General features: G+C 42.6%; 1 protein-coding gene across 4 annotated transcripts in view; it reads left to right on the top strand.

Moving 5' to 3' along the window:
• MDN1 (midasin AAA ATPase 1) overlaps positions 1 to 26,642 on the top strand; it is a 163,380-nt gene that overhangs the window by 94,979 nt on the left and 41,759 nt on the right. For all 4 annotated transcript variants that reach the window (XM_047761094.1, XM_047761100.1, XM_047761085.1 and 1 more), the window contains 24 exons: positions 224 to 337; positions 2,535 to 2,667; positions 3,669 to 3,784; positions 4,795 to 4,928; positions 7,872 to 8,029; positions 8,204 to 8,324; positions 8,683 to 8,893; positions 9,228 to 9,459; positions 9,789 to 9,915; positions 10,992 to 11,162; positions 14,052 to 14,266; positions 14,642 to 15,029; positions 15,723 to 15,832; positions 16,494 to 17,199; positions 19,344 to 19,505; positions 19,963 to 20,236; positions 20,998 to 21,233; positions 22,087 to 22,182; positions 22,828 to 22,922; positions 23,209 to 23,330; positions 23,927 to 24,073; positions 24,941 to 25,050; positions 25,649 to 25,722; positions 26,210 to 26,405. In XM_047761094.1, the coding sequence (XP_047617050.1) occupies positions 224 to 337; positions 2,535 to 2,667; positions 3,669 to 3,784; positions 4,795 to 4,928; positions 7,872 to 8,029; positions 8,204 to 8,324; positions 8,683 to 8,893; positions 9,228 to 9,459; positions 9,789 to 9,915; positions 10,992 to 11,162; positions 14,052 to 14,266; positions 14,642 to 15,029; positions 15,723 to 15,832; positions 16,494 to 17,199; positions 19,344 to 19,505; positions 19,963 to 20,236; positions 20,998 to 21,233; positions 22,087 to 22,182; positions 22,828 to 22,922; positions 23,209 to 23,330; positions 23,927 to 24,073; positions 24,941 to 25,050; positions 25,649 to 25,722; positions 26,210 to 26,405 (4,448 nt within the window). The remainder of the gene's footprint in view (positions 1 to 223; positions 338 to 2,534; positions 2,668 to 3,668; positions 3,785 to 4,794; positions 4,929 to 7,871; positions 8,030 to 8,203; positions 8,325 to 8,682; positions 8,894 to 9,227; positions 9,460 to 9,788; positions 9,916 to 10,991; positions 11,163 to 14,051; positions 14,267 to 14,641; positions 15,030 to 15,722; positions 15,833 to 16,493; positions 17,200 to 19,343; positions 19,506 to 19,962; positions 20,237 to 20,997; positions 21,234 to 22,086; positions 22,183 to 22,827; positions 22,923 to 23,208; positions 23,331 to 23,926; positions 24,074 to 24,940; positions 25,051 to 25,648; positions 25,723 to 26,209; positions 26,406 to 26,642) is intronic.

The following is a 26,642-nucleotide window of genomic DNA, read 5'->3' as shown; positions in this document are numbered from 1 at the left end:
GCTGGAGTTCCCGTGATGTTTAAATATGTGTAGAGAGAAATTGTATAAATATTCTTGTCTGTTGTCCTGTGTAGCTACTAGCTGCAGGTAGCTACTAAAATGTAGCATGTAAAGTGGCTGCTGTGACAGCAGCTATGGAACGAATTCACATAGAACATTTCATAAGAATTTCAAATGGATGGCATGCTTCAGATGCTAACATTTGCTTTTCCTTCCCCCACAGAGTCGATACAGATTCACTTGGAAGCCAATGCAGCATCTCTTAGGAATTTTTACTCAAATTCTCTCTCATCTGGGGTCAGTAATGTCATCAAAATATTACAACCAAATGTAACAGGTACTGCATCTGACTTGATTTCTAGCTCTCCGCACTGTTTAGGAAATGTGTCTCTTGAGTTCATGGGGAAAAGATCTGTCAGCCCTCCGCTTGTAACAAATAGTTTTTTTAAAGAAGACTCAGAGTATCCAGATGCAAATTCTGCTCTTTATTCAAAAGCATTTATCCTTCAGTTTCTGAAGTTGGAAAGGCGTTGGGAGATTGGGCTGTGGTCCCAATGTGTTGATTTTTGGCCCATCATTCACCACCCTTACTGCCTTTGAAAAATAGACGTGTTAATTAAATTCATTCTTCTGGGGCCCCTTTCACTTAGGACATTCTGTGATTTATTAGTACTGTTAACAGAAAGCATTTTTATTTTTATTTATTTATTTTTAAAATATTTTGTCTTTTCAGGGCTGCACCCATGGCATATGGAGGTTCCCAAGCTAAGGGTACAATCAGAGCTGTAGCTGCCATTCTACACCACAGCCACAGCAACATGGGGTCTGAGCTGAGTCTGCAACGTGCACCACAGCTCATGGCAACGCAGGATCCTTAACCCACTGAGCGAGGCCAGGGATCAAACCTGCAACCTCATAGATCCTAGTTGGGTTCGTTAACCATTGAGCCACAACAGGAACTCCCCAGAAAGCATTTTAAACTGAGCTCTTTTGAGATGAAGGGAAAACAATATAGGATCATTTTCTTCAGAACACAGAAAGCCTTAATGATATAGTTATGAAGTCTTAAATACAAAGTTACAGAACCACAATGATGAAAGGAATAACCATCCAAGCTATCTAACCAAATGAGGCATTCAGAATTTTTCAATCTTCATCTGATTAATTAAAACTTACTATTACCCATTTGGTTTAGGAAAAAATATTTATGATGCTTTTGTGTGTATGTAATTATAATTTTATATGTACTTATAATTACCTTAAATATACTAAAAGTAATGTGGTAAATGAGCAGACATCAAACAATAGAGAAAACTTTTCTAGTCAGATTTTAGCTGACCTCAAGCATGCTTTCCAGTTATGAAGGAATTTTGGTCTTTGGGAGCACAGTAAAAGAGTTGGGTTGTAGGTTCCCTTGTAGCAGAAATGGCTTGCCTGCTACCGATGCATTAGCTTATCTTCCTTTTTCCTTTCTGAAGTGTGTGTCTCTGAAGTGTGCAGTCTCGCTGGACTTTGGGATATGGGTCTTCTCCCTGATGTACCTTGCTGTTCACAGCAGCCATTTGTTAGTCTACTGTATGGGTGGTGCCCTTAAAATTTGAAGTCCTCCACTGACCTATCCAACCCAACCACCCTCAAATTCATGTTACCATCATTTTGTCTTATCTCCTTCCACTGGGTTCTCAACTTCTGGCCTCTGGCTCAGGTCAGAGTCTGACTACTGCTGCTTTACAGAAGAGATACCAAGTTTGAGCCAAAGGTGCTAGAGGTGGCAGCAGCCACATCCTGTGATTGTAAAGAAATGGTTTTTCAGTGAAATAGTCTTTCTATTTTTTTCTTTCTTTTTTTTTTCTCTTTTTTAGGCCGCACCTGCAGCGTATGGAGGTTCCCAGGCTAGGGGTCTAATCGGAGCTGTTGCTGCTGGCCTACGCCAGAGCCACAGCAACACCAGATCTGAGCCATGTCTGTGACCTACACCACAGCTTATGGCAATGCCAGATCCTTAACCCACTGAGCGAGGCCAGGGATTGAACCTGAAACCTAGTGGTTCCTAGTCGGCTTCATTTCCACCGCACCACGATGGGAACTCCATCAGTGAAATAATCTCAGTTGTTTTTCTTATTGAAAACAAACAGATGTGTTTATTCATTTTTGCCATGTAAATTAGTTTTTTTGTGGTTAATGGCAAAAGATTAGGTAATGAAGTCCATGGTTTCTTTTCCATTCCGTGGTGGGATCTGAGAAAGCCAGTGCACCTGTTGGGATGTTTCCCTTCTAGCAGGGTGCTGGCTTTACATCCTTCGGTGTAATGAATTTTCAGGACTAGTAGAAATTTTCCATTTAGAAAGGAAATAGTGTAAAAGCTGGTGAACCCTACCTTTCTAGTACCTGGACTGAAACCATTTCCCTGCTTCCCCTTTTCCAATTAGGACTGAAGGTGATCAAAGTAAAACAGTGAAAATTCTTCCCTGAACTTTGCCAGGCAAAGAGTTTAACTCCAGAATTCTATTTTTTGTTTTGTTTTTTTAAACCAGATGAATTTGTGATCCCTCTGGACCCCCGATGGAATATGCAGGCTTTGGACATGATTAGAAATTCGATGGACTTTGACCCGCAAACAGACCAGCCTGAGCAGCTCTTTGCCCTTTTGGAGTCTGTTGCAAACAAGTAGGTGAAGCCTGCTCTTCTGGGCGCCCCTTGCCTCACTCTACACTGTCTTCATAGATTATATACCTTTCTTAAAACTCTGTTGGATATAACTTATGTGTGTTTAATTTTTCCAACCTGAGAATTAGTGGGGTGTGAGACATGAATGCCTTCATCACCATCTGTCCTTTGTGCATACATGATGAAGTTCATCTGACTCTGATGTCAAAGTACCTGTGAATGTGGCAGATTCTTAATAATTTCATAGGGTGCTTTAGTAGATAGTCCATTGAAGCCTTAATGGTGGGGTTTATTTTACAGTTAATCCTTTATCATAGGATAGTCGTTTTTCTACTGTCTTCTATTTGATTCCTAGCAACTCCTTGCGATTTCACGTCCTTTCTTCAACTATGTCTCATCAAATATTGGAGACGTCTGTACACAGTCACCTACAGTATAAATTTATTTAATTGTTACATAAATTGGTCTTTCCTCACTCTTTAATGTCATGATCAGTAATATTTTTTAGTTGGCCATGAGTGTAATAAATTTTAAAAATAATTTTGTAATTGAGGTTTAATGTCCTTTACAGAGGAGTGCATTAATAATGAGTATATATCATTTTGGTGAATTTTCACATGTGATAAGTTGTGGCACCTCAGAGACCCCCTTAACCCTCTCCTAGCAACTTCCTCTTTCCTCCTTCTCAGGTAACTTCTAACACTGCAGCTCAATTGCGCCATGGTGGCCAGTTTAAAGAGCCCACAGTGCTGTTTGTCAGATCATGGCAGAGCAAGAGTAGGGCCTGGCAGTCTACCTAGCCCTGTGCAAACCTCTCCCTGCCCCCCAGCGTAGTTGTCATCCCTTTTACTGCCATTTCTCTAGCCCAGAATTTGCAGAGGCAAGAGGGCATCAGCACGTTGGAGGAGATGGACATGCCAAGGGTTCTCAGGGTTCAGTAGGTATAGGCTATGCTAAATATCATTAACCAATAGGTGTTATGTCATAAAATCTCATTTCAGGACAATCATATATCTTGACCGGGAAAACCGGATTTTTACTGAAGCAAATTTGGTTTCTGTTGTTGGCAAAAAGTTAAGAAATAGTGTTTTGAGAATGTCCTTTGAATTCCACAAAGGTAAGAACGTTACCTTTCTTCGGTTTTACATCTGATTGTGTAATGTTGCTGAGGTGAGAGATTCAGTGGCTGTGGCCATGTTACTAACTTATTCCTTTTGATTTGCTGGCCTGATTTTTTTTTTTTTTTTTGCTTTTTAGGGCCGCACCCACGGCATATGGAGATTCCCAGGCTAGGGGTCCAGTTGGAGCTGTAGCTGCCAGCCTACACCACAGCTCACAGCCTTGCTGGATCCTTAACCCACTGAGCAAGGCCAGGGATCGAACCTCTGTCCTCATGGATGCTAGTGAGATTTGTTAACCACTGAGCCACGGCGGGAACTCCTTGCTGGCCTGATTTTGAACATCTTTCTTTATTCAGTTTTTGACTAAGTGCTTTTTCATATGTTCATATGTCCTCCTCATTTGTAGCAGCCATGAGGAGGTAAGTGAGGAGAGAAGGCACAGAGATGCTCAAGGTGAATGAGAGGGAGGCACAGAGATGCTCAAGGTCACATCTCTGAAGTGGCAGAGTCAGACCTTGAAACCTAAGTCTGTTGGCTCAAAATTATGAGCTCATAGGCATTTGGTTATAAGTTCTTTCTTCCTTCCTCTTCTATTTTTTTTTTTTAATTGAAAGGATAACTGTATTTCTTAGAAAATATTCAGACTAACAGAGCATAAAAAGAAAAATGTCTACTCTTGCAGCAGCAACTATTGAATAGGAAATTCAGTTATGTCTTCTCATGTCTATGTTATTTACCCATCCAGTCATTTAGACTTTGTTTTATATTTAAACAAATACTTTTTTCTTTCTTTTCATTTAAGACATTATCAGCATCTCTAGATAGACATTCCTAACTTGGTTAAGTTAATAATAATGGGCAAATATTCGTGTTCAGTTTTGACTTTTAAACTGACCTTTGTATTGAGGATAACGTTAAGCTCTAGATGACTGTTGATTGTGAAAATGTCCAGAGATTTAATTTCAATCTGATGGAATGTTCTTATTTTGTTTATACCAACTCTAAGATCCAGAGAGCTATCACAGCCTGCCCCATGAAATCGTGGTCAATCTTGCTGCTTTCTTTGAACTTTGTGATGCGCTAATCCTGCTCTGGGCACAGTCCTCCCAGAGCATGGTGTCTAATGCCAGTGTCAACAAGGTGAGGAGATGCACCTGTTCTTATTGTAAACAACATATTCTCAGCACAAAGATTCTTAGGGATAAGACTAACTTCAGTGTTGTTCTATGTCCAGTATTACTTGAGAAATTGTTCTTAAGAGTTTTAAATATATACACATATTTTAAAGCTTTATGGGGGTACAGTTGACATAAAATAAAGTGCAGATATTTGAAGTGTACAGTTTTATATGTTTTGACATATATACATCTGTGATGCCATTACCACAATCATGACAGTGGACATGTCCATCACCTTCAAACCTGTATTTAAGCCTTCTTAAACATGATTAGCACATATAGGCTAAATTGGGTTTGAATCCTGGAGTTCCCATTGTGGCTCAGCAGGTTAAGAACCCAACATAGTATTTTTGATAAGAACCCATCATAGTGTTTTTGAGAATGTGGGTTTGATCCCTGGCCTCACTCAGTGGGTTAAGGATCTGGCCTTGCTGCTGCAATCTGTGGTGTAGGCTGGCAACTGCAGCTCCAATTTGACCCCGAGCCTGGGTACTTCCATATGCCACAGGTGTGGCCGTTTTTTAAAATAATAATAATAGTGGGTTTGAATCCAGAGAAGTTCTAATAATTCTGGCAAACTAGAATTGTAGATCTTAAATGTCTTAGTCTCAAGACCCTAAGTTATAGTCATAAAAGTTATCCAAGATCTCAAAGAATTTTTGTTTATGTGGTTACATATATCAGTATGTACAAGTTAGGAAATAAATCTGCAAAATGTAGGAAGTGTTTATTAATCTGTTTAAAAACAACAGTGGCAAATTCATTTCATGTTAATGTGAATAACATTTTTAATGAAAAGCAATCTTTTTCTAAAACAAATTAGTAAGAGTGGAACTGTTTTCCATTTCTGCAAATCTGGCTTTACAGTGAAGTGTCTTGCTTCACAAAAGGAAGCTGGATTCCCACGCTTCCTGCACTCAGTCTCTTTCGTGTGGGTATGGGTTGACTTACATGAAGAAAGACTGGCCTATTTCATGTGGTTAAGAGACTGGAAAGGGAGGAGTATTTTAATAAACATTTCACATAATTGTGAATACACTTCTTTGATTGTATACCATGACATGATAGGTGGTAGTTTTATAAAGGCTATTTGTAATGTGAAAACTGATAAAATATCACTGATCTTGCCATGCGTTCAAATCCATTGTTCTAGCTTGTACTCTGGATGGACTTTTACTCTTGTGTGTGTTTGTAGGACTGGTAATTTGGAAAATATTGTTCAGTGAGTTATCAGATCTTGCAAATGTCAGTGTATTTAACTTTTTAATAATCAGTTTAAAAAGTCACATTCATGAAAAATTTTCACAAACCTCATCAAAAAAAATCTTAGGTATAAGAAATTAAAGTATTAGGCAGTTGTTAAGCTCTTAGTTTTTCAAAGCTCTAGGTTTTGCTTAAAAATTTGAATTTTATCAACAAATACTCTTGTTTTTTTAATTGAACACATTCACTTCCTTCATCTTCCATACAGTGTTTTCCAGACACCCAATCACAGTCTTTCTGTACATTCCCGCCCCCGCCCTTTTTGGTACCATTAGTGCAAATGTCAACATAGTGAAAAAGGCAAATAATGAGATGAAAATAGCTTTGACATCATAAAACCTGAAAGGAATCGCTAATCTTAAGAGTACTTTGCTGTAGGAGTTCCCGTCGTGGCACAGCGGAAACAAATCCGACTAGGAACCATGAGGTTGTGGGTTTGATCCCTGGCCTCGCTCAGTGGATTGAGGATCTGGCATTGCCGTGAGCTGTGGTGTAGGTCGAAGACGCAGCTGGGATCCTGCATTGCTGTGGCTGTGGCCTAGGTCAGCAGCTGTAGTTCCCATTCGACCTCTAGCCTGGGTACCTCCATGTGCCATGGGTGCAGCCCTAAAAAAAGACAAAAGACAAAAAAATAAAAATAAAAATTAAGACTGCTTTGCTGTAAAAATACATAATCAGAGGAACAGCAAAGTTGGAGACTTAGAATACCTGATTTGATTAAAAAGCTACATTTATGAAACAGTAGTTATTGTCATAAGGATAGACATAGACCAATGAAACAAAAGAGAGAATTCAGAAATAGACCCTCACATATATAGTCTATTTTACTGGAGAGGGGGCAGATATACTAGGATAGTTTAATGGGGGAAACAGTTCATTCAGCAGATGGTGATTAAAAAAACCAGATAATCCATATAATAAAGTAAAATGAACCTTCCTCTACCTTTATGCCATATAAAAAAGTTGCCTCAAAGTGGATTATAGACTGACCTATAAGGACCAAAATTATGAACCATCCCAAAGAAAACATTGGGGAAAATCTTCACAGCCTGAGGACTGGGCAAAGATTTCAGAGCATTCTTCACAAAAGGAAAAAAATTGGTGAATTCAGTTTTGTCAAAACTAAAAGCTTCTTTATAGATAGCTTTAAGAAAATGAAAACACTGGAAGACTCTTTACAAATCATATACAAATTTTATAAACAAGACAGCCCATTTTAAAAAATGAGCAAGAGTATTTAAATAGATGCATCTGAGAAGACATGAATGCCCAGTAAGAACTGGAAAAATTGCAACATCCTTAGTTATCAAGGAAATATAAATTGAAAGCAGAGTGAGGTGTCCCCGACCAGAATGGCTAAAATTGAAATCGCTAATAGCAGCAAGTATTGGCAAAGAAGTTGGTGGTTTCTTATAGCATTACATGTACACTTACCCCATGACCCAGTAATTCTGTTTTCTCTATTAGCTCTGAACTTGAAGTAGTAGGAAGATAGATCTTTTTGCCTTCTCTGACTGCCTTAATATCCCTAAAAATATTCCAGTTGGATGCTAGATCTTTAAATGTGTGTATGTTTAGTATTGTGTTTTGTGTCCTTTACTGGGACATGTTTGTGAGCAGTTTTGGTGTGCTTTGTTTTTAGATTTTGGGTTCTGTGCGGTGGCGAGACCGGTTTTGGACTGTGGCCGACACGGTAAAAGTGGATGCCCCTGGCCTGGCTCTGCTTGCCCTTCACTGGCACTGGGTTTTAAAACATTTGGTCCATCAGATCCCTCAACTCCTGATGAGCCATGAAGACAAGTAAGACTCCTACTTAGAGTAATAGTGTCAGTATCTACAGTATTGATATTAAAGAGAGGAGGGTTTAGAGATGAAGCTTACTTCTTGCTTTACTTTGGTTTGTTCCCTTGGCCTATTGATGAATGTAAGTGATGTCTCTTACTATCCAGCATTTCCCTCTTTCCCTATTTAAAGATATTATAAAGAGGTTCAGACCGTCTCGGAACATATTCAGAATTGCTTAGGGAGTCCAACTGGTGGATTTACGGGTGTAAAGAAGTTGCAGAAATTCCTGGGACGACCATTTCCTTTTAAGGTAAGGCTTCGGTAAACACAAAGATTTGACTTGTTTGGAAGTTCTCTTGGAACATGGGGACTGTCATTCAGTTAGACTCAGCCTTGCCTGCAAAGCTTAATTCTTAAATGTTCCATGGGTCCTGTTAACTGACTTGTTAAATGTTATTGTTTTCCTTATTCTTGAGACTTTTAACGCTGAATAGACTTGTAAAGTTGTTACTGTAAAATCTCCCGAGATCGAGAGCGGCAGGAGTAAGCCAGCTCTTTGTTTTATAAAGGCATTAAGGAAATCCTTAAATTTTTCAGACATGAATAGGTTGCTAAAAAGAACCACTTTTCTGCTCTATAATAGGCTCTCCTGGGTTTTATTGTTTCAGGACAAGCTGGTGGTAGAGTGTTTTTCACAACTAAAGGTCTTTAACAAAGCCCTTGTGGTCCAAGAGCGATTGCCCGCCCTTGGAGAGAGTGGATGGAGGGAAGATGTTAGGCGACTCCAAGTGGTTGCTTCCGAATGGACATTAAAGAAAAGTCTCCTACAGGCCTGTGGGTTGGTCCTCAGAGCTAATATCTTGGAAGATGTCAGCCCAGGTAATATACTCTGGAGTTTGACTAGCTGACAAATGTTCTAAGCATGTCCTCTGCTCTGCAGCCATTAAGTTTAAAATTTTTTTTCCTTTAGATTTTCTTTTCTTTTTTTCCTGCTATATACTATACTGACCACTAAGTAAATGTCAGGCGTAGGACTAAACTTTACTTGTATTACTTCAATTCTATCATTGAAATTGTACAGTTGTTAGTAGCATTATTTAATAGATGAGAAACTCAAGCTCAGGTGAAGTTGAACTGAGTTAATAAGCTCATGGTCACATGGCTGTTGGGAATCTGAGCCTGCCTACTCACCACTGTGTGTCTTTTTGTCCAGATGAATTGAAGAATCTTGTGGATGCTCAGTGTTTGGAACTAAAAGCCAAAGGAATTTCACTTGGTTTTCTGGAGAAGAAGCACAGTGACGCTTCCTCCTTATCTCAGCCTGACTTTACCTCCTTAATCCACCTCACCAGGAGTGTTCAGCTGTGGCCTGCAATGGAGTACCTGGCTGTGCTTTGGCAGTACAAAGCAACAGCAGATTTTATGACCCAGGCCTGTCTCAGAAGGTGAGCCATCCTTCTTTCCTTTGAGGGAACTTATTTTCTTGCTAAGTTATTCCATGTTCCTACATGTAAAACAAAGCACAACCTTGTCTTGAGGGGAAATAGTTGCTGAGGCAGAGGGGGGAGGTCAGTTGCCACTTTTGAAAAAGCCAAAACTTCTTGAAGATACTTTGCCTGTTTTGACTGCTATTCTGAGTTTTTTCCCACTAGAATTACTCGCTGGTTTTAAAATAAATGTTCTGTGTGTGTGTTCCATCTCCCCTTAAGTTTTCTAGCAGTAGTTCTTTGCTAGCCCACAGCCCAGTCTCTCCCCCTCTTCATTTTTGGAGCAGGTCCAGCAAAAACCAGCAGCCCCAGATAGACGAGGAGCTAAGTCATCACATCACGTTTTGTCTTAAGCACACACCGGTTGCTCCCCAGGAGCTTCAAGACCTTTGGGCCTTAGTGCACCATCAAAAGGTAAAAACCAAAATCCAAATAAAAAAACCTTTCACTATGGGCTGATTAGATTTTCCATGGCAGACTGGTTACAGAACATTTTATTTATTTAATCTCAAAAATTCTGTGTTGTAAAACTCTAGTTTTATCTGAATTAAGTTTTATCTGAATTGACCTTGCATGTTTTTTTTGAAGGAATTTCCTAGATATTGCTCTTCTTATGACAGAGTTGAGAAATGCATTTAATTTCCAGTGAAATTAGGCTAAAATATTTAGTTTGCCCTAAAATATATTGTTTTTACTCTTCTACAGAGAGTAACAGTTAATAGTGAATAGTGATAAACTATAGTTCGTATAACTTAATACAACCTTAAGTTTTTTTGCTAGTAATGATTTATTTATTTACTTTGATCACATAATTATGTGATTATTTTAACTACACTTTCTCATGTATCTTTTTTTTGTTTCTTTTTCCTTTTTCTTTTCCCCACCCATGGCATGGGGATGTTCCCAGGCTGGGGATCAAAATTGTACCACAGCAGTGACAATGCTGGAGTCTTAACCTAGTGCACCACAAGGGAACTCCAGTAGTTTCCTTTATTTATTTATTTGTTGGCGGTATATGGATTTCCCTGGGCCAAGGATCAGGTTTGAGCCATAGTTGCAACCTAAGCTGCAGCTGTGGCTATGCTGGATCCTTAACCCACTATGCTGGGCCAGGTATTGAACCTGTGTCCCAGTGCTCCCAAGTGGACACGGAACTCTTCTCATGTATCTTACAAAAGCAGTTCTCATGTTAGTTTGATAAAATTATAAATAAAGTGACTTGACCAAGGTGGCAGAAAATTAAGAATATGAGGATTTTTTGTTTGTTTGTTTTTGTTTTTTTTTTTTGCCACTCCCAGGCCAGGGATTGAACCTGCTCCACAGCAGCAGCCCAGGGTGCTCAGGGACAGCTCTGGATCCTTAACCCGCTGGGCCATAAGAGAACTCTCCACATTAGTTTTAGATGGGGAGTCTTACAAGACAGACCTCATGACTTGATTTATGGAATCTTTCTCAGATATTCTCTTATCTGATTATTCCTTTATCTCTAGATGTCTGCTGAAGAAGTGATCTCTTTGTGGTCCGAGTTATTTAATTCCACGTTTATGTCTTTCTGGAGCAGTACTGTGACCACAAGTCCAGAGTACTGGCTGACGTGGAGCCCTCTGCCTGGAGTGCAGCAGAGGGAGGTGCCGAAGTCCCTTTTGGACTCTACATTAAAGGTTTGTTGGCATAAAATTTTAAGAATGGTGACAGAAGAAATTTCTCAATGGACCTAGCAATAAACATTTATTCCCAGGATAGAGCAGTGACTAAATAAGTCATTTCAATACTTTATTTTCTCCAGGATATTAATAAGTGTATCTTCAGAAAAGATATTCCATCTTAAATGGTTTGGAAAATCCTAAATTAATGTAAAAACAGAAAGTCTTTAATTTCTTTTCTCATTGAATCATTTTTTTCTAATTATAAGTTTTAAACAGTATGGAAACATATGCACATGTGTGTATATGCATGTGTACACACAATATATTATGATATATGTGTATTTATATACATATACATGATGTAGAGTTCACTAGAAATAGCCACTCTGCTGTGCGTCCTTCTGTTAACATATTTTTTTTATGTTTAATATGTATGTGAACAAAAGGCCACTTTCTTTGTTGACATAATATGTCATGGAAATTTGGAGCCCTCATTCTAGCTTATTCTTTTTAAGGTATTTCATTGTACTAATATCCTAGAATGCATTTAATCGCTGTATGGTTGATAAGCATCAAGGTTTCTTGCCTTCTCCTCCTCCCTTTAATAAGCATACTTGTATCAACTACCCTTGTATAAGCCTTTCTGTGGATGTGTGACAGGAATTGGAATTTAACCCATGGCCAAAGTGTCTGCATGTTTAAAGATATTTATAAATATTACCAGAATGTCTAGGAAAGTAGGTTTTTGTGTTTCTTCCCTTTGTAAACCTTCTAGGAGATGGTGACATGGGGATGGCCATGGAAGGCTTGGGCTGGAGCATATTTCACTTATCATAAATCCTGTGTTTCCCTGTCTTTACAACACTAGGTGTTACTAATGTTTTATTGCCAGTCATACAGTTTTGTTTTGTTTTGTTTTGTTTTGTTTTGTTTTTGCCTTTTCTAGGGCCGCACTTGCAGCATATGGAGGTTCCCATCTAATCGGAGCTGTAGCTGCTGGCCTATGCCACAGCCATAGCAACGCAGGATCTGAGCTGTGTCTGCAACCTATACCACAGCTCACGGCAATGCCGGATCCTTAACCCACTGAGCAAGGTCAGGGATCGAACCCACAACCTCATGGTTCCTAGTCGGATTTGTTAACCACTGCGCCACGACAGGAACTCCCAGTCATACAGTTTTTTAAAATCTCATCTTAATTTGGATTTCCTTGATTATTATTGAGATTGAACATCTTTACATATATGTATATTGATCATTTTTTACTTCTTTCTCTGAGTTTTCCAGTCATATTTATTGCTCATCTTTTTAAAATGGATAGTTAATTATCATTTTATTATTGAAGATCTCTTTATATATCATGAATAGTAAACCTTTACCTAACATATAATTGGAACTTTACTTTCTCTTGTTTTTTTTAGGACTGCACCCACAGCATATGGAAGTTCTTGGTCTATGGGTTAAAGGTTGTAGGTTGCCAGCGTACACCACAGCCACAGCCACAGCAACATGGGATCCGAGCCTCGTCTGTGACCTACACCACAGCTCACGGCAACACCAGATCCTTTAACCCCCTGAGTGAGGCCAGGGATTGAACCTTTGTCTTTGTGGAAACTAGTCAGGTTTGTTACTTCTGAGCCATAATGGGATCTCCTGATTGGGAGTATATTTCAAGTGTTCTGTGGTCTCTCAAATTTGGAAATGGTTTTTCTTATATCACACAAGTTTTATAGTGTTTTCCTTTCAAATATACCCATCCCTTTCTACTTTCTTGCTTTGTTATCATGCTTGTTAAATAAGTCTTCCTTTACTACCCGTAGAGGTAAAAACCACTTGCTTATATTTTTTGTTTTTTTCTCATGTTTATACTAATTTAGTCTGGATATCTTGTTTTGTGAGGTGGGAGTGCAAATTTTTTATTTTAAAGAAACAGGTGTATCCAAAAACAGTACTAACCATTTTGAGTAGTTCATCCTTTCATTTCATTTCATCTCATTTCATCTCATCTCATTTGAAATACTACCTCTGTCATAATACCTATTCCTACAAATGTTCTTGGGTTTATTTTTTGTGTTCAGTTCTGTTTTATTGCTGTATCAAAATTGATTTATTTAGCGTAAACATCTCTCAGATCCTGTAATCTTAAACCATATACATCAACAAGAGTTGCATAGAGTTAGTGTTTGCTGTTATATATATTTGACCCCCTAACCGTTTGTCATGGACAGCTGTTCCTGTGCCACACATTAACAGTCTGAGGAGTATAGGCTTGTCCCTGGCTCTTAGATTTATCTTTCAACGCTTTTCCCTGCCTCCAAGTCTTACCTTCCTGTGGTGCGCCCCCAGCTCTGCTACCCTGATGCCCAGGTTTGAGGGGTTTTCTACCACATGAGTGAAGCACCCTCTGCTTCTCGTTCCTAGAGAATGGGATCCTTCAGAGGCCCACTGCACCTGACCGAATCCTTCCTTTCTTTTTTTTTTTTTTGTCTTTTTGCCATTTTCTTGGGCCGCTCTCGTGGCACATGGAAGTTCCCAGGCTAGGGGTCGAATCGGAGCTATAGCCACCAGCCTACGCCAGAGCCACAGCAACACTGGATCCGAGCCGTGTCTGCAACCTACACCACAGCTCATGGCAACACCGGATCTTTAACCCACTGAGCAAGGGCAGGGATCGAACACCGCAACCTCATGGTTCCTAGTCAGGTTCGTTAACCACTGCGCCACGATGGGAACTCCCCGAATCCTGCCTTTCTGCTTCTGTCTCAGGCTGATGTTTACCTGTTCCTAGCAGCCCGAATCTCCTTTTTAAAAATTTCTCTTTGTCCCCTTAAGGTCCTGGTGCTGCTTGTTGAAACCCTTTTCATTAACTTCTAAAAAGTACTCTGACTCCTCTCCGTCTGTCAGGGTCCTGCCAGTCTCAGCAGAGCTGTGTTCTCCAAGTGCTGCTTTGAAGTCCTGACCAGCAGCTGTAGAGCAAGTCCCTGGGATGTTAGCGGCCTCCCTGTCCTGTCGTCCTCGCACGTCACCCTGGGGGAGTGGGATGAGAGAGCCCAGCAGCTCCAAGACATCAGCTTGGTGCTTTGGACCAACATGGCTGTCCCTTCAGTAGCAGAGTTCAGGTACTCCCTCCCCACCCTGTGAAGACCGTACAGCTCCTGTCTTTTCTCTAGAGCGTGTGGTGGGTGCCTCAGTCAGTGCTTGCTTCTGTGGTGGCTGGTGCTGGTGGGTGGAGGAAAGGTGTTTTCTGGCTGGATGCACAGGTTTTCAGCCCATGACAGAAATTCCTTAGCTGGCCGGCCCCTCTGTCAGCTGTAAATGTATTGTGATCAAGAGGGTGGTGCTTAGAAAACCATGTCAGATTACATGAGAATAGAAATTCACGTCCAGGTATGGGCAGTACAGTCCATCTTGTCATTTTCTGAAAGAATGATAGTGCGGGAAAGGAATGGTGGTCGCTGTGGTGCAGACCCTTATGTGCTTTCCTGTCCCCACAGACGCACAGATGCCCAGCTCCAGGGGCTGGTGTTGTGCAGGCACCTGGCCGGCCTGGCGGAGCTGCTCCCTGAGCCCCAGCGGCAGGAGTACATGCAAAAGTGCGAGCAGCTGTTGCTTGGGGACAGCCAGGCCTTCCAGCACGTGGGCCAGACTCTTGGGGACATGGCCGGCCAGGAGGTGCTACCCCAGGAGCTGCTGTGCCTCTTGCTCACCTCCCTGCACCACTTGTTTGGGGAGGGGGAGGGTAAGCGGGACGTGCCCGAGCCTGCCCGCCGTGGGAGCCTGTGGGTGAGCCTGGGCCTGCTCCAGATCCAGACCTGGCTTCCCCAGGCACGCTTCGACCCCGCCGTGAAGAGGGAATACAAGCTCAAGTACGCCAAGGAGGAGGTATGGAGGCAAGGGCTTGGGTTCAGTATTTGACTACTTTCACTTGCCTTCAGGTGCTCAGAGCACCGAGGGCTGATTTTGCATAAGCTGTCCTGCAACTTCCAGGAGTGTGTTCTGAAGACTGCGATTCTTTGAGAGTTCCTCTGAGTAGGTGCAGGCCCTCTGACATATCTGCCAAGCAACTCTGGCAGCAGGCACAACAGGATAACATAGAGGGAACTGTCCAGATCCCTCTACCCAAACTAAGTTTCAGATATTTGGATTTGGGTAACTTCATTAGACAGGGTATAGTGTTAGGTTTTGAGCTTTAGATGTGTGTTATCCAAGACTCAAGGAACAAGTAGATTCAGATAATGCGGTGTACCTCTTGCTATTTGAATTTCTAAGCAAACTCAGGAGCTGAATACATTAAGATAGTGATACACTAGTTCTGTATTTTGAAGAAGGAAAATTACATTAGTTGAGATGAAGGTCAGGCTGTTACAGCAGAGACTTAGAAGGTCATTGGCATAAATGAGACAGTTGTTTCACACCTGACAGCCCTGAGGTGAGTGGTCCAGGTAGATGGAGCAGAATCTCTACTCAACTCCCCCCACCCCCCGCTTTGGGTCATTATCTTTCCCGTGGGACCCTATCCCTCGGGCCTGTTCCTCCTAGCTGGGCCCAGCAGACCAGTGTCTCCCCTTCCATTAGCTACACCAGCTGCAGTGTGAGTGGAAGACCCGGAACCTCTCATGCCAGCTGCAGACCGGAAGAGACCTGGAGGATGAAGTCCTTCTCAGTCACGCTCATCCTCACGTCAGGTAACATAATAGAGTGAATATTTGAGTTGGCCGTCATTGGCTTGAATCTTCTTAACAAAAAGACATCTTGGGGTTGATCTTCTCAGTATAATTACTGTGTTAAGCACAGATAATGATCTACATCTCTGAACTTCATAAGCAGATAGCTCTCAAAGCCCTGGTTATAATCAGGAAAAATGTATACTCTGTGAAACGAACAGGAGAACTCGCATGGGGCCAGGAGGGTTGAGACCAGAGCTTACTGTCATCATGGAAGGAGTTGGGTGTAAAGATGTGCGCTGTGGGGGCGTCTGTGATCTTAGGAAATACTGCTTAGTGTAGTGGATTCTGAGTTCTAGCCTTGTCCCTGCCCTTTGGCTTTAGACCTTGGATAGGCCATTTAAAGAACCTCAGTGCCAAATCTAGAAAAGGAGGATAGTAGTGCCAACTTCAACGAGATGTACATGTAAAGTGCTCAACAACAGGTATCCCACATGGTAAATGCTGTGTATTTATTACCCATTTTCATCATCAAGGTCTAGTTTCATTTTTTTTGGTCAGTATATCATCTTTTATGCTTCAGTAGCTGAATTGTCTTCCTTCTCTTTTCCTGAGGGCTCAGTCTAGATTTACTGCCTCTCCTCTGGCAGAATTTGCATTTCGTGTCAAAATTTGCCTTTAGATTGCTTCGCCAGAGAATTGATCAGCTGGAGAATTTAATCTGCAGCCTGTCTAAGAAGCAGGCCTTCAGGCCCCAGCTGCCCGCGTATGAGTCCCTGGTACAGGAGATCCACCACTATGTCAACAGCATCGCCAAGGCTCCTGCCATTCAGGACCTGCTCACGCGGCTCCTGCAGGCCCTCTGCATGGATGGACCTCGTGCTGCCCAGGTGGCCCAGAACCTTCTGAAGGAGGAGGCCTCTTGGCAGCAGTCACACCACCAGTTCAGAAAGCGGCTGGCTGAGGAATACGCCCTGTACCCAGACTCTGTGGCCCCGTTGCAGGCATCCATCCTGCAGCTGCAGCATGGCATGCGGCTAGTGGCCTGCGAGGTCCATGCCTCGCTCCATGGCAGCGTGGTCTGCACTGACAGGCTGGGTACCTTGGCCACATCCCTGTTAGCTTTCCCATCAGTGGACCCCACTTTTCCCACCTACTATGCTCACGCCGATGCTTTGTGTTCTGTGAAGTCAGAGGAGGTACTCCGTGGCCTTGGGAAGTTGATCTCCAAGCGCTTGGGAGGGAAGGAGCTGGAAGGCAAGGGCCAGGGGCTCTGCCCTACCCGAGAGCAGCTCCTGCTCAACGCCCTCCTGTACCTGCGGTCCCATGTGCTGTGCAAGGGGGAGCTGGACCAGCGGGCCCTGCAGCTCTTCAGACACGTGTGTCAGGTAAGCCCGCCTCCTAAAGGGAACTGGGCATAGGCAGGGCGCCTCTAAGACACCACTGCCTGGTGTAGTTGAGAGAGCATGGGAATCTAGCGTCTTTTCCTTTCTTTTTCCCATTTAACCATAAGGCTTAGGGACCTTTTTCCCTCAATTTTTGAAAAAATTTTCAAATAAATTTTTTTTTGGCCATGTCTACAACATATGGAAATTCTCAGACCAGGTATATACCCATGTATAGCAACAACCTGTGCCACAGCAGTGACAATGCCAGCTCCTTAACCCACTGAGCAACCAGAGAACTCCTGACCCTCAATTTTCAAGAGATTAAAAAAATTACTAGTGGAGTTAGTTTTTTATTTTTTAACGAATTAATTTTTATGGTTGCACCTGCAGCACATCAAAGCTCCTGGGCCCAGGGTAGCCCTTTATTTGTAATACACTGCAAATATTTTATCCTTGTTGGTTGTTTTTTGACTTTGTTTATGGTAAGTTTTGGCTGTAACTTTATCAGCTTTTATTCACATTTAAGAAAACAGGGGAGTTCTCGTCAGGGCTCAACGGTTAACAAAGCCGACTAGTATCCATGAGGATGCGGGTCTGATCCCTGGCCTCACTCAGTCGGTTAAGGATCTGGGGTTGCTGTGAGCTGTGGTGTAGGTCGTAGACATGGCTTGGATCCCGCATTGCTGTTGCTGTGGTATAGGCCGGCAGCTACGACTCCAATTCGACCCCTAGCCTTGGAACCTCCATATGCTGCAGGTACATCGCTAAAAGACATGCAAACACACACACACACAAGGAAATAATTTCTGTTATCCCTTACCAACAAAAGCAATTTGTTTTCGTTGTAGACAATTAAAAGAATAAGGAAAATTATTAAATTCTACCACTTAAAGCTGTGTAAACTGTTAAAATATTGGTGTGTTCCACTCTAGGCTTGCTTATATGTGTGTGTGTATCTGTCAGTGTATGTTTGTGAGACTCTAAATTTTTTAAAACCATTTGCCCCAGTGGTTTACTTTTTTGGGGCGGCGGAAGTGGGTAGAACCCTTTTAAAGATATAAATCTTAGCATAGTGATCCAGTAATTAACAGATAAAAGGACAATGCTGTCCCCTCTATGGTTTCCAAGACATGTCCTCACATCACTAGAGCCCTGCAAACCACTAAGGAAGTCCACTCTGTTCTATAACTCACCTTTAGAAATCCAGTAGCTAAAAATCCAGAGTTTATGTCCCCTGTGATTATGGTACTCTCCCCCTGTATCTTATTTAGTGGCTGTCTGCTTTTCTATTGTATGTGTGAGTAAGTCCTTTCCCACAGGTCAGTTCCTATCACTACATATTTGTATTTGTATGTAAAAATTTCCTGCTATTTCGGAGGGGGATAAAAAACCACCAGAAACCGATGCCATTAAGAGTCTTAAAACTGCTTCTATGGCCATACCACCCTGAATGCGCCCGATTTTGTCTGATCTTGGAAGAGTCTTAAAGCTGAATCTTTGGGTAAAAATTCTAGAAAACAGAATTTCTGAGACATAGGTTAACTGCTTGCTTAGGGCTTTTACTACAGATTATCTTCCTGAATGGTATGTGCTTTTTCTTCATTTCTGAATAGCAGGTGGGTCTATGGCCATACCACCCTGAATGCGTCTGACCTCATGTGAATAGTGGGTAGTTTCTTTATAGCTTTTGCCAGTTGGAAGACTTTAGAGATTAGTAGGGAATTTAAGGAATGTCTGGTAAGGCATCACCCAGTTTTGCCTGATTGGTTCCCCTTGGCCCCACAGCCCCCAGCCCAGGTTTCCCTTTTCTGAACCCCAGGTTCAGTTTGTATCACACCCTCACATTGCCGAACCTGAGCCTTAAAGCGGAGCACTCTTTTCTCCTACAGCCAGTGTTTGTACTTGTAAATAGTAACATCACAGCAAAGGGAGATTTAGGAAACTCAGGTTACTGCAGATACAGTTTGAACACAAAGCCCCTTTGCTGTCTGTTACATGGAATTTAGTTTCTTGGATATTGACATTTACTTGTTTTTGAACCAGGGTACTTTTATTCTCATGAGAAATCAAGAGATGGCAAGTTGTTCACTGTAAATGCTTCAGCAAAGGTAAATAAACTTCCTTCCGAATGTGTGATTTTTCAGGAAATCATCAATGAGTGGGATGAACAGGAACGCATAGCTCAAGAGAAGGCTGAGCAGGAAAGCAGCCTGTACAGATACAAGAACAGGAACTCCACTACAGCCCTGAGTGAGGAGGAGGAGGAAGAACGGGAGTTCAGGAAGCAGTTTCCGCTGCATGAAAAGGTTGAGTGGTGGTGGCAGTCTGTTGGGAACAAATTCCTTTGGTACCACACATCTTCCCTTTTTTTCCCCCTCTTCTGGTTTTATTGATATGTAATTTATACAGTGCTTATATATACAGCACTGTATAAGTTTATGTACACAATAATGATCTGTCTTAGGTGCATCATGAGGTGATGACCACAATACATTCCACTACCATCCATCATGTCATAAATACAATGTCAAAGAAAAAGTCTTTTTTTCCTTGGGATGGGAACACTTACTTAGGATATGCTCTGTAACCAATCTTCAACACTGTTACATCCCTTTGAATGGTTTTATAATCTATCTAAATGTACGTAATTTGCTACTTCATTTTCTTGTTCATTCACACGCCATCTTTCCCCCTCTCTTTAATGTGATTAGAACCATTGAATTTTGAATTTTGAAATTTCGGTTGCTCTAATGCTCTTTACAGGATTTTGCAGATATTTTGGTAGAACCAACACTAGAGGAGAAGAGGGAACCTTCAGATGGGCAAGACAAGGAGGCCCCTACAGATCCGGCCCTCCTGTCCCAGAGCTCAATGCAGGCGGTGATGCTCATACACCAGCAGCTGTGCCTCAGCTTTGCCCGGTCCCTCTGGTACCAGCAGACTCCACCGCCACACGGGACAAAGCACTACCTCAGCCTGTTTCTGTCCTGCTACCAGACGGGGGCATCTCTTGTGACACACTTCTACCCCCTGATGGGTATGAAAGTTTGCTTTTGTTATGCTCTTGGGAAATCAAAACAAATAGATGTAATTACTATCTCTGGAACAATTAAAACTATTATCTCCCTTTTTTGGTGAAATTCCTTATTGATGGAATTTCTCCAGCTTTTCAAGGACTAATTCCAAAAAATTAAAATTCTGCAATAAATATGGATTTTCATCCTTTGAATACTGTATTATAAAGGGATTAAGAAAATAAGGATATAGGCTTAGTTTAAATGGTCTCATTTCTTTGCATTATTTCCAGTTTCCCTCTAACAGCTTCAGTGCTAAAGCTGAAGTCATTAGAAAAGCTCTGAAGCTGCTAGAGGAAAAAAACAAGAAGGTGATATTTTCCTGGGAGCAGCGTGGGAACCCAGAAATTAACCTCATAGGATATATGACTTGATGTGGTTTCCTACATGACCTCATGAGTTGTTCTGTGCAAGTAGGAAGGAAGCTTTTTAAATGTCACTGCCTACTAAGAAGAGCAACAAAAAGTGGGAATTTGAATCCATCGGACCTAACTTTGCACCCTCTTGATTTACATGTAGGCAGTTTCTGAGTTCCTGTGTATATCCCAGAAAGTTGGCAGATTTTGGTGACCACTGTGTTGTGGGGGTCACAGTTTGTGTTGATTCAGGGGTGAATGGTGTTGTGTCTTGCTTCATTAGTCCCTGTTGTTCATTGTCAGCTTGTTGCTGACTGATCTCTTTGTAACCTGATACTGACCTTACTGTGATCTTGTTAACTTGACAGGAGTCGAGCTGAATGACCAACTCCTCGGCAGCCAACTTTTAGCCTGCACCCTGTCCTATAACACACTCTTTGGGGAGGCGACCTCAGACCTGATAGTGAGACCCGATGGGCCCTATGACTTCTACCAGCACCCCAATGTCCCAGAAGCTCGGCATTGCCAACCTGTGCTTCAAGGCTTCTCAGAGGCTGTCACCCGGCTGCTGCAGGACTGGCCAGAACACCCGGCGCTGGAGCAGGTAGGGCAGAATTGAGGAGGCAGCCTTTCACTGTCCTCAGGGCATTACCTTGCCCAATGGAACATGCATACAGAGCTTTACAGAACCTCACTGTGGAGGGAGGCGCTAGTCACTAGGCACTAGGATGGTTGTGCCAGTTTGTATTGCTGTTGTGTGGATGATGTTTTGAGATTCTGCTGATTTTATCTGTTGTCCAGGGTTTGCTGTTGCTGTATTGAAATGCTGCTGTGTTGCTGCCTTTGTCCAGGCTCATCCTTATACTAGCAAGGACCTGGATTTTTCTGGATTGGCAAATTAACTCTGATGCTGCTCCGTGATCTTCAGCTAATTCTGAAATAACTCTTTTTTTTTTTGTCTTTTTGCCTTTTTCTAGGGCCACTTCCATGGCATATGGAGGTTCCCAGGTTAGGGGTCCAGTCGGAGCCATCAGCCTACGCCAGAGCCACAGCAACGCGGGATCCGAGCCGAGTCTGCAACCTATACCACAGCTCATGGCAACGCCGGATCCTTAACACACTGAGCAAGGCCAGGGATCGAACCTGCAACCTCATGGTTCCTAGTCGGATTCATTAACCACTGCGCCACGACGGGAACTCCTGAAATAACTCTTGATAACAGAGAGTAAACAAGTAATTATTTTATTAGACTCGATCTTATTTCCAGAGTAATGCAACAGATAAAGTGTTTATCTCTGGCAGGGTCTGCAGCCTTGGAAGTTTCCATCCACAGCTTCCATAAGTGTTTGCGAAGCAGGGCCTTTGCATGAGACTCCCAATCAGGCCTCTCTTCATTACCTCTAACTTTTTGGTGGTTGGTTGCCCCACAAGGTTGCCCACATCTTTTTCCCTTGCAGCTGCTGGTTGTAATGGACAGAATTCGTAGTTTCCCACTTTCCAGCCCCATCTCAAAGTTCCTGAATGGCTTAGAGATCCTTCTGGCAAAGGCACAGGTGAGATAATTCTCTCTCTAGTCCTCATATTAGTTTGTAATCAACTGAAAAGAGATTCTCTTGTGACACCTTTATTATTAGAGGGATAGGATGTTATAGTTTGAGTTGGAAAATGGTGTGCCTCCTTAGTTTTTCTGGCATAAGGTCAGATTATTACAAGTGAAGCCATTGTCTCCATGGGGCACCAGGGGAACCTGCCTCCACTGTTCTCACAGGGGGGCAGTGTCCACCAGTCCTGAGGGCTCGCTGGCAGGACTTCCAGGTTGGCCTTCAGACCAGCTAGTTGCCTGCAGTCATCACCCATCAGCCTGTCAGCCTCTGGAGTGTCTGGGCCTTCCCTGAATTTCAGGTTGGGGCCCTGAACTTCAGAGGGGTCATGTAACTAACAGCAGGGATTCAGACTTGGGTCTCCAAATCCTGTGTTTTTTGCCTCCCTCTCAGCTCAGCTCTGCTGGCAGTTGTCAAGTGACCAGGAAGAACTTGAAGCTGGATAAGTGGAATGTAAATGCGTTACTGTAGATCTGTGTAAAAGATGTTTAAGGTCCCAGTGGTCTTCACTCGAGTCAAGTCCAGGATGTTCCTAAGGGAGGAGGTGATCAGGAGACTGATGAATGGCCATGGTAATTTTTTTCTTTGTTTCTTCAGGATTGGGAGGAGAATGCAAGTCGAGCTCTCTCTCTGCGGAAGCATCTTGACTTGGTCAGTCAGATGATCATCCGTTGGCGTAAACTGGAACTGAAGTGAGTGACTTCCCTCCTGTCCCCAACTTATACGGTAGGGACATCGTCTTTGGATGGTTTGTGTAGTAGGTCAGCTAGAGAATGTGCTTTCCAGTCATTAATCACAGAGGCGTTAAAATGACCTGAGGCCAGATAACAGCATACATCCCTGAGGCAGCACCCTGGCAGCTTCTCTTTCTCCATTTTGAAGGAGAGAAGAGTGAACACTTATCTCCTGCTTCTGTGATTTGAGATATTTCAGTGGGTTCCCTTAATTGCCCCCTCAGCCTCTTCTCCCCCGTTTCAGCTGCTGGTCCATGAGTTTGGACAATACCATGAAGCGCCACACTGAGAAATCCACCAAGCACTGGTTCTCCATCTATCAGATGCTTGAGAAGCACATGCAGGAACAAACAGAAGAGCAGGAAGGTAACACCTATCTGTAAACTCCCTGCTTATTGAGAGGGTCCAGGCTGAGCTCGAAATGCTGCAGGGTCTGGAGTTTACCTGTTCCCATGTCTCTCCCCACTGCTTTCACATAAGTTGCATCATTTGCGTGGAATTCTTGAGGACTCAGCCGAGAAAGCTGTGTGGTTCTTTTCTTGCTGAGAGTAATAATGAAAGTCAGAGGTTTAAGTGACTTGTTCAGAGTTGAGAGAGCTAGTCATAAGAGAAGGTTTCCTTATTCTCTTTTCCCATGAGGCAAGGCAAAGAAAAAACTTATCTCCTGGGGAGGTTGTAGTTAACATGCCTGATTTAAGAGTTTCATCTCATATTCAGATCAAGTGCCTCATAATTCAGTTTCCTAACTTGCTGTGAGTGTATTTCACATATACCCTGAGCGTGGCTATAGTTGTTAAGCCAGTTTGGAATTTAGCTGTGGTTCTTGCCCCAAAGCTTCATTTTAACTGGTGTCTCTACTTAACGGCCATCCCTTAGGGATTCCTTAGTTGACTGCGTGCAGTGTTATGACAGGGAGTGATGGTATTAGGCACATGTATATTTTCCTCTTTGAATCTCCAAAGATGACAAACAGATGACCCTGATGTTGCTGGTCAGCACATTACAAGCATTTATTGAAGGATCCTCACTGGGAGAATTTCACATACGACTTCAGATGTTACTGGTTTTCCATTGTCATGTCTTGCTGATGCCGCAAGTTGAAGGAAAAGGTAAGGGGATATATATGTATATACATATATATAGGTACACATTTTTTTTTCTTTAATTTTACCCTACAGTGTTCAAATGGTTATTATTTAGGCTTTGAATTTTCCACATGAGACAGGTGTCTTGTTGCATACCAGGTTTTAAACAAGATACTTTTGGTTGTTCGCCACTTGAATGTGATTAAGGAAGACAGGAAGAAAAACATTACAGTCAAGTACGGACTGGTTTTAAGTGAAGCCCTGACTGGTGAACCGTGGCAGAGGTAAATCACCAGATGCAGACTGGGGAGCTGGCCTGTTGGGGCGGCACATCTCTCTGTCTAGACAGTGTACATGCCTGTTAAGCTCCTGCTTGATCCAGGCCATTACTGGGTTCTTTGATCTTGGGAGAACTCTGCCACGTTATCAGCTAACTGTACATAAAACTATTGTCAATTACTGTCCCTGACCACAGCAGTTTAGATAAAACTGTCGCTGTAAATGAATATAGATGAACAGTCAGGGCGAGCCTCTTAAATGTGCCGTCTTTTAAAACAGACTCTGTTGCTGCTGATTTTACAATACGAGTTTGAGGAAGGGATTGAAATTGTGAGTTTGGGGGAACATCTGAGTATACCATCTTTAAGAACAAAAGTGCAACCACAAAATCCACTACAAACTGAAATGAAAAAAATAGGGTAGCGTTGACAGCCTGCATCTCTGGGAACTGCTAACCCTGGCTCCCTGGTGAGCCGGTAAATAAACTGCATGTGCTATGCTGGCTGTAATCTCCTGGCCTAGAGAGTAATGAGGAAGGATCATCACTGATAGCTGAAGCCCGTAGCACATGCAGCAACTGTGGTATTTTTGTTTCCTTTTTGTTTCTTCCAGATTCACTTTGCAGTGTTCTGTGGAATTTGTACCATTATTACAAACAATTCTTTGACCGGGTGCAGGCCAAAATTGTGGAACTTCGTTCCCCCCTGGAAAAAGAGCTTAAGGTAAGATGAATACCTGTCATAGTCACTCTTGGGAGAAGAAAATCAGCAAGTTCTTCCTCAGTTGTGTTCTTTAGTCTATTTCACAATGAGGCAGGGGGCTCTGGGCAATGGAGGAGAGCATCGCAACTGCCAGGTAGGATGGCAGGTTTTGCATTTTGTGGCATCATCTCCATTGCTGACCTGCCTCGTGTGTGAGGCTTCTGTGGAGTGGCCCCCACCAGAGGCCCCTAAGAGAGTGGGTCAGGGCTGCTCCCCTGGTCTTGCCCAGGCTGATCTTCCACCTCAGAGGAGCGCCATCTAGTGTCGGTCTGTGAGGTGCTAGAGTGGCAGTGGGGATCATCTTTTTAATACTCACACTCGTTGTGGAGCCAGCCCCGGTTTAAGCTGGAGCACGTAGTGACCCACTGTTTGCAGCTAAACTTTTTTTTGGCACTGCTTCGAGACCAGCATGTGGTTGCTCTATTAGACTTGTTTTACTTGTTCACTTACAGTCCTGTGTTTGGGATGGAGAGGGCTCTGGTCTTTGGCAAACAGATGATCTAAAACAGAATGACACCAGCCTTGTAAAGCCATTCCTTGAGCTTCCTTTATCTTACAGGAATTTGTTAAGATATCCAAGTGGAATGATGTCAGCTTCTGGTCTATTAAACAATCTGTGGAAAAGACACACAGGTAATTCATCTTTTAAACCTGGGAATGACCAAAACTGAGAAATACTGAATGATGGACAGCATGACTAGGTTGTTAAAAGGCCTGATTTGCACTGCCTTGGACTCACTAAAAAACACTAGACTGTTTTGCTGGCTTTCCAGCACTGCCACCTTCCACCCAAAGCAGAGTTTCTCCGTAGGAAGAATTGATGTGCCAGATGCAGAACAGGCTGTGCGCTGTGGAAGGTCAAGTTCTCTGCACTGCTCGCCTTTGACCTTGAGCAGAGTGATCCCACCATTCCTGGCTTGTTTTTCCTTCTAGAAAAGGGAGAAAACAATACCTGTCATGCTTTTTCCTTAAATAAAAATTATGAATTTCTAAGGAGCTCATTGTATACTAGAGGTATAGGTTATTAAGTTATCTATATATGTGTTAAGGTGTCATTTACATATTTGCTCACTTTCCATCCAAATTTTTTTCTGCTCATCTCCATCATTACCTGGGGCAGGACCCTCTTTAAATTCATGAAGAAATTTGAAGCTGTCCTGAGTGAACCCTGCCGGTCATCCCTGGTGGAGAGTGACAAGGAGGAACAGCTGGACTTTTTGCCAAGGCCAACAGATGCAGCTGAGAGTGAGACCCCCATTCAGAGTCTGAACAGGGCACTAAGGGAGACCCTGTTAGCCCGGCCAGCAGCTGCCCAGGTATTAGCTGGTGGGACAGTGTTTGCTTATTTCTGAGCTAATCAGGGAGCCTATGCTTTGTGTGGGAGGAGTGTCCTTAGAATTAGGTGAGGAAATGCTTTTGAAGTCCTGCTCTGGGGACTAGTGGTTGAGTTGGTATTTGTCTGCTTGCCCTTGCTGCAGAATATGGCAGAAAGTGTTAGTCCTGGAATATGCTGGAAGTGTAGTGCTAGCCTGGGGAGATGACTGTTGTGCTTA

The sequence above is a fragment of the Phacochoerus africanus genome, chromosome 2 (assembly GCF_016906955.1).
Source record: "Phacochoerus africanus isolate WHEZ1 chromosome 2, ROS_Pafr_v1, whole genome shotgun sequence".
Classification (NCBI taxonomy): domain Eukaryota; kingdom Metazoa; phylum Chordata; class Mammalia; order Artiodactyla; family Suidae; genus Phacochoerus; species Phacochoerus africanus.
The sequence above is the reverse complement of the archived record's forward strand: the minus strand, read 5'-3'. Positions and strand labels throughout refer to the sequence as shown.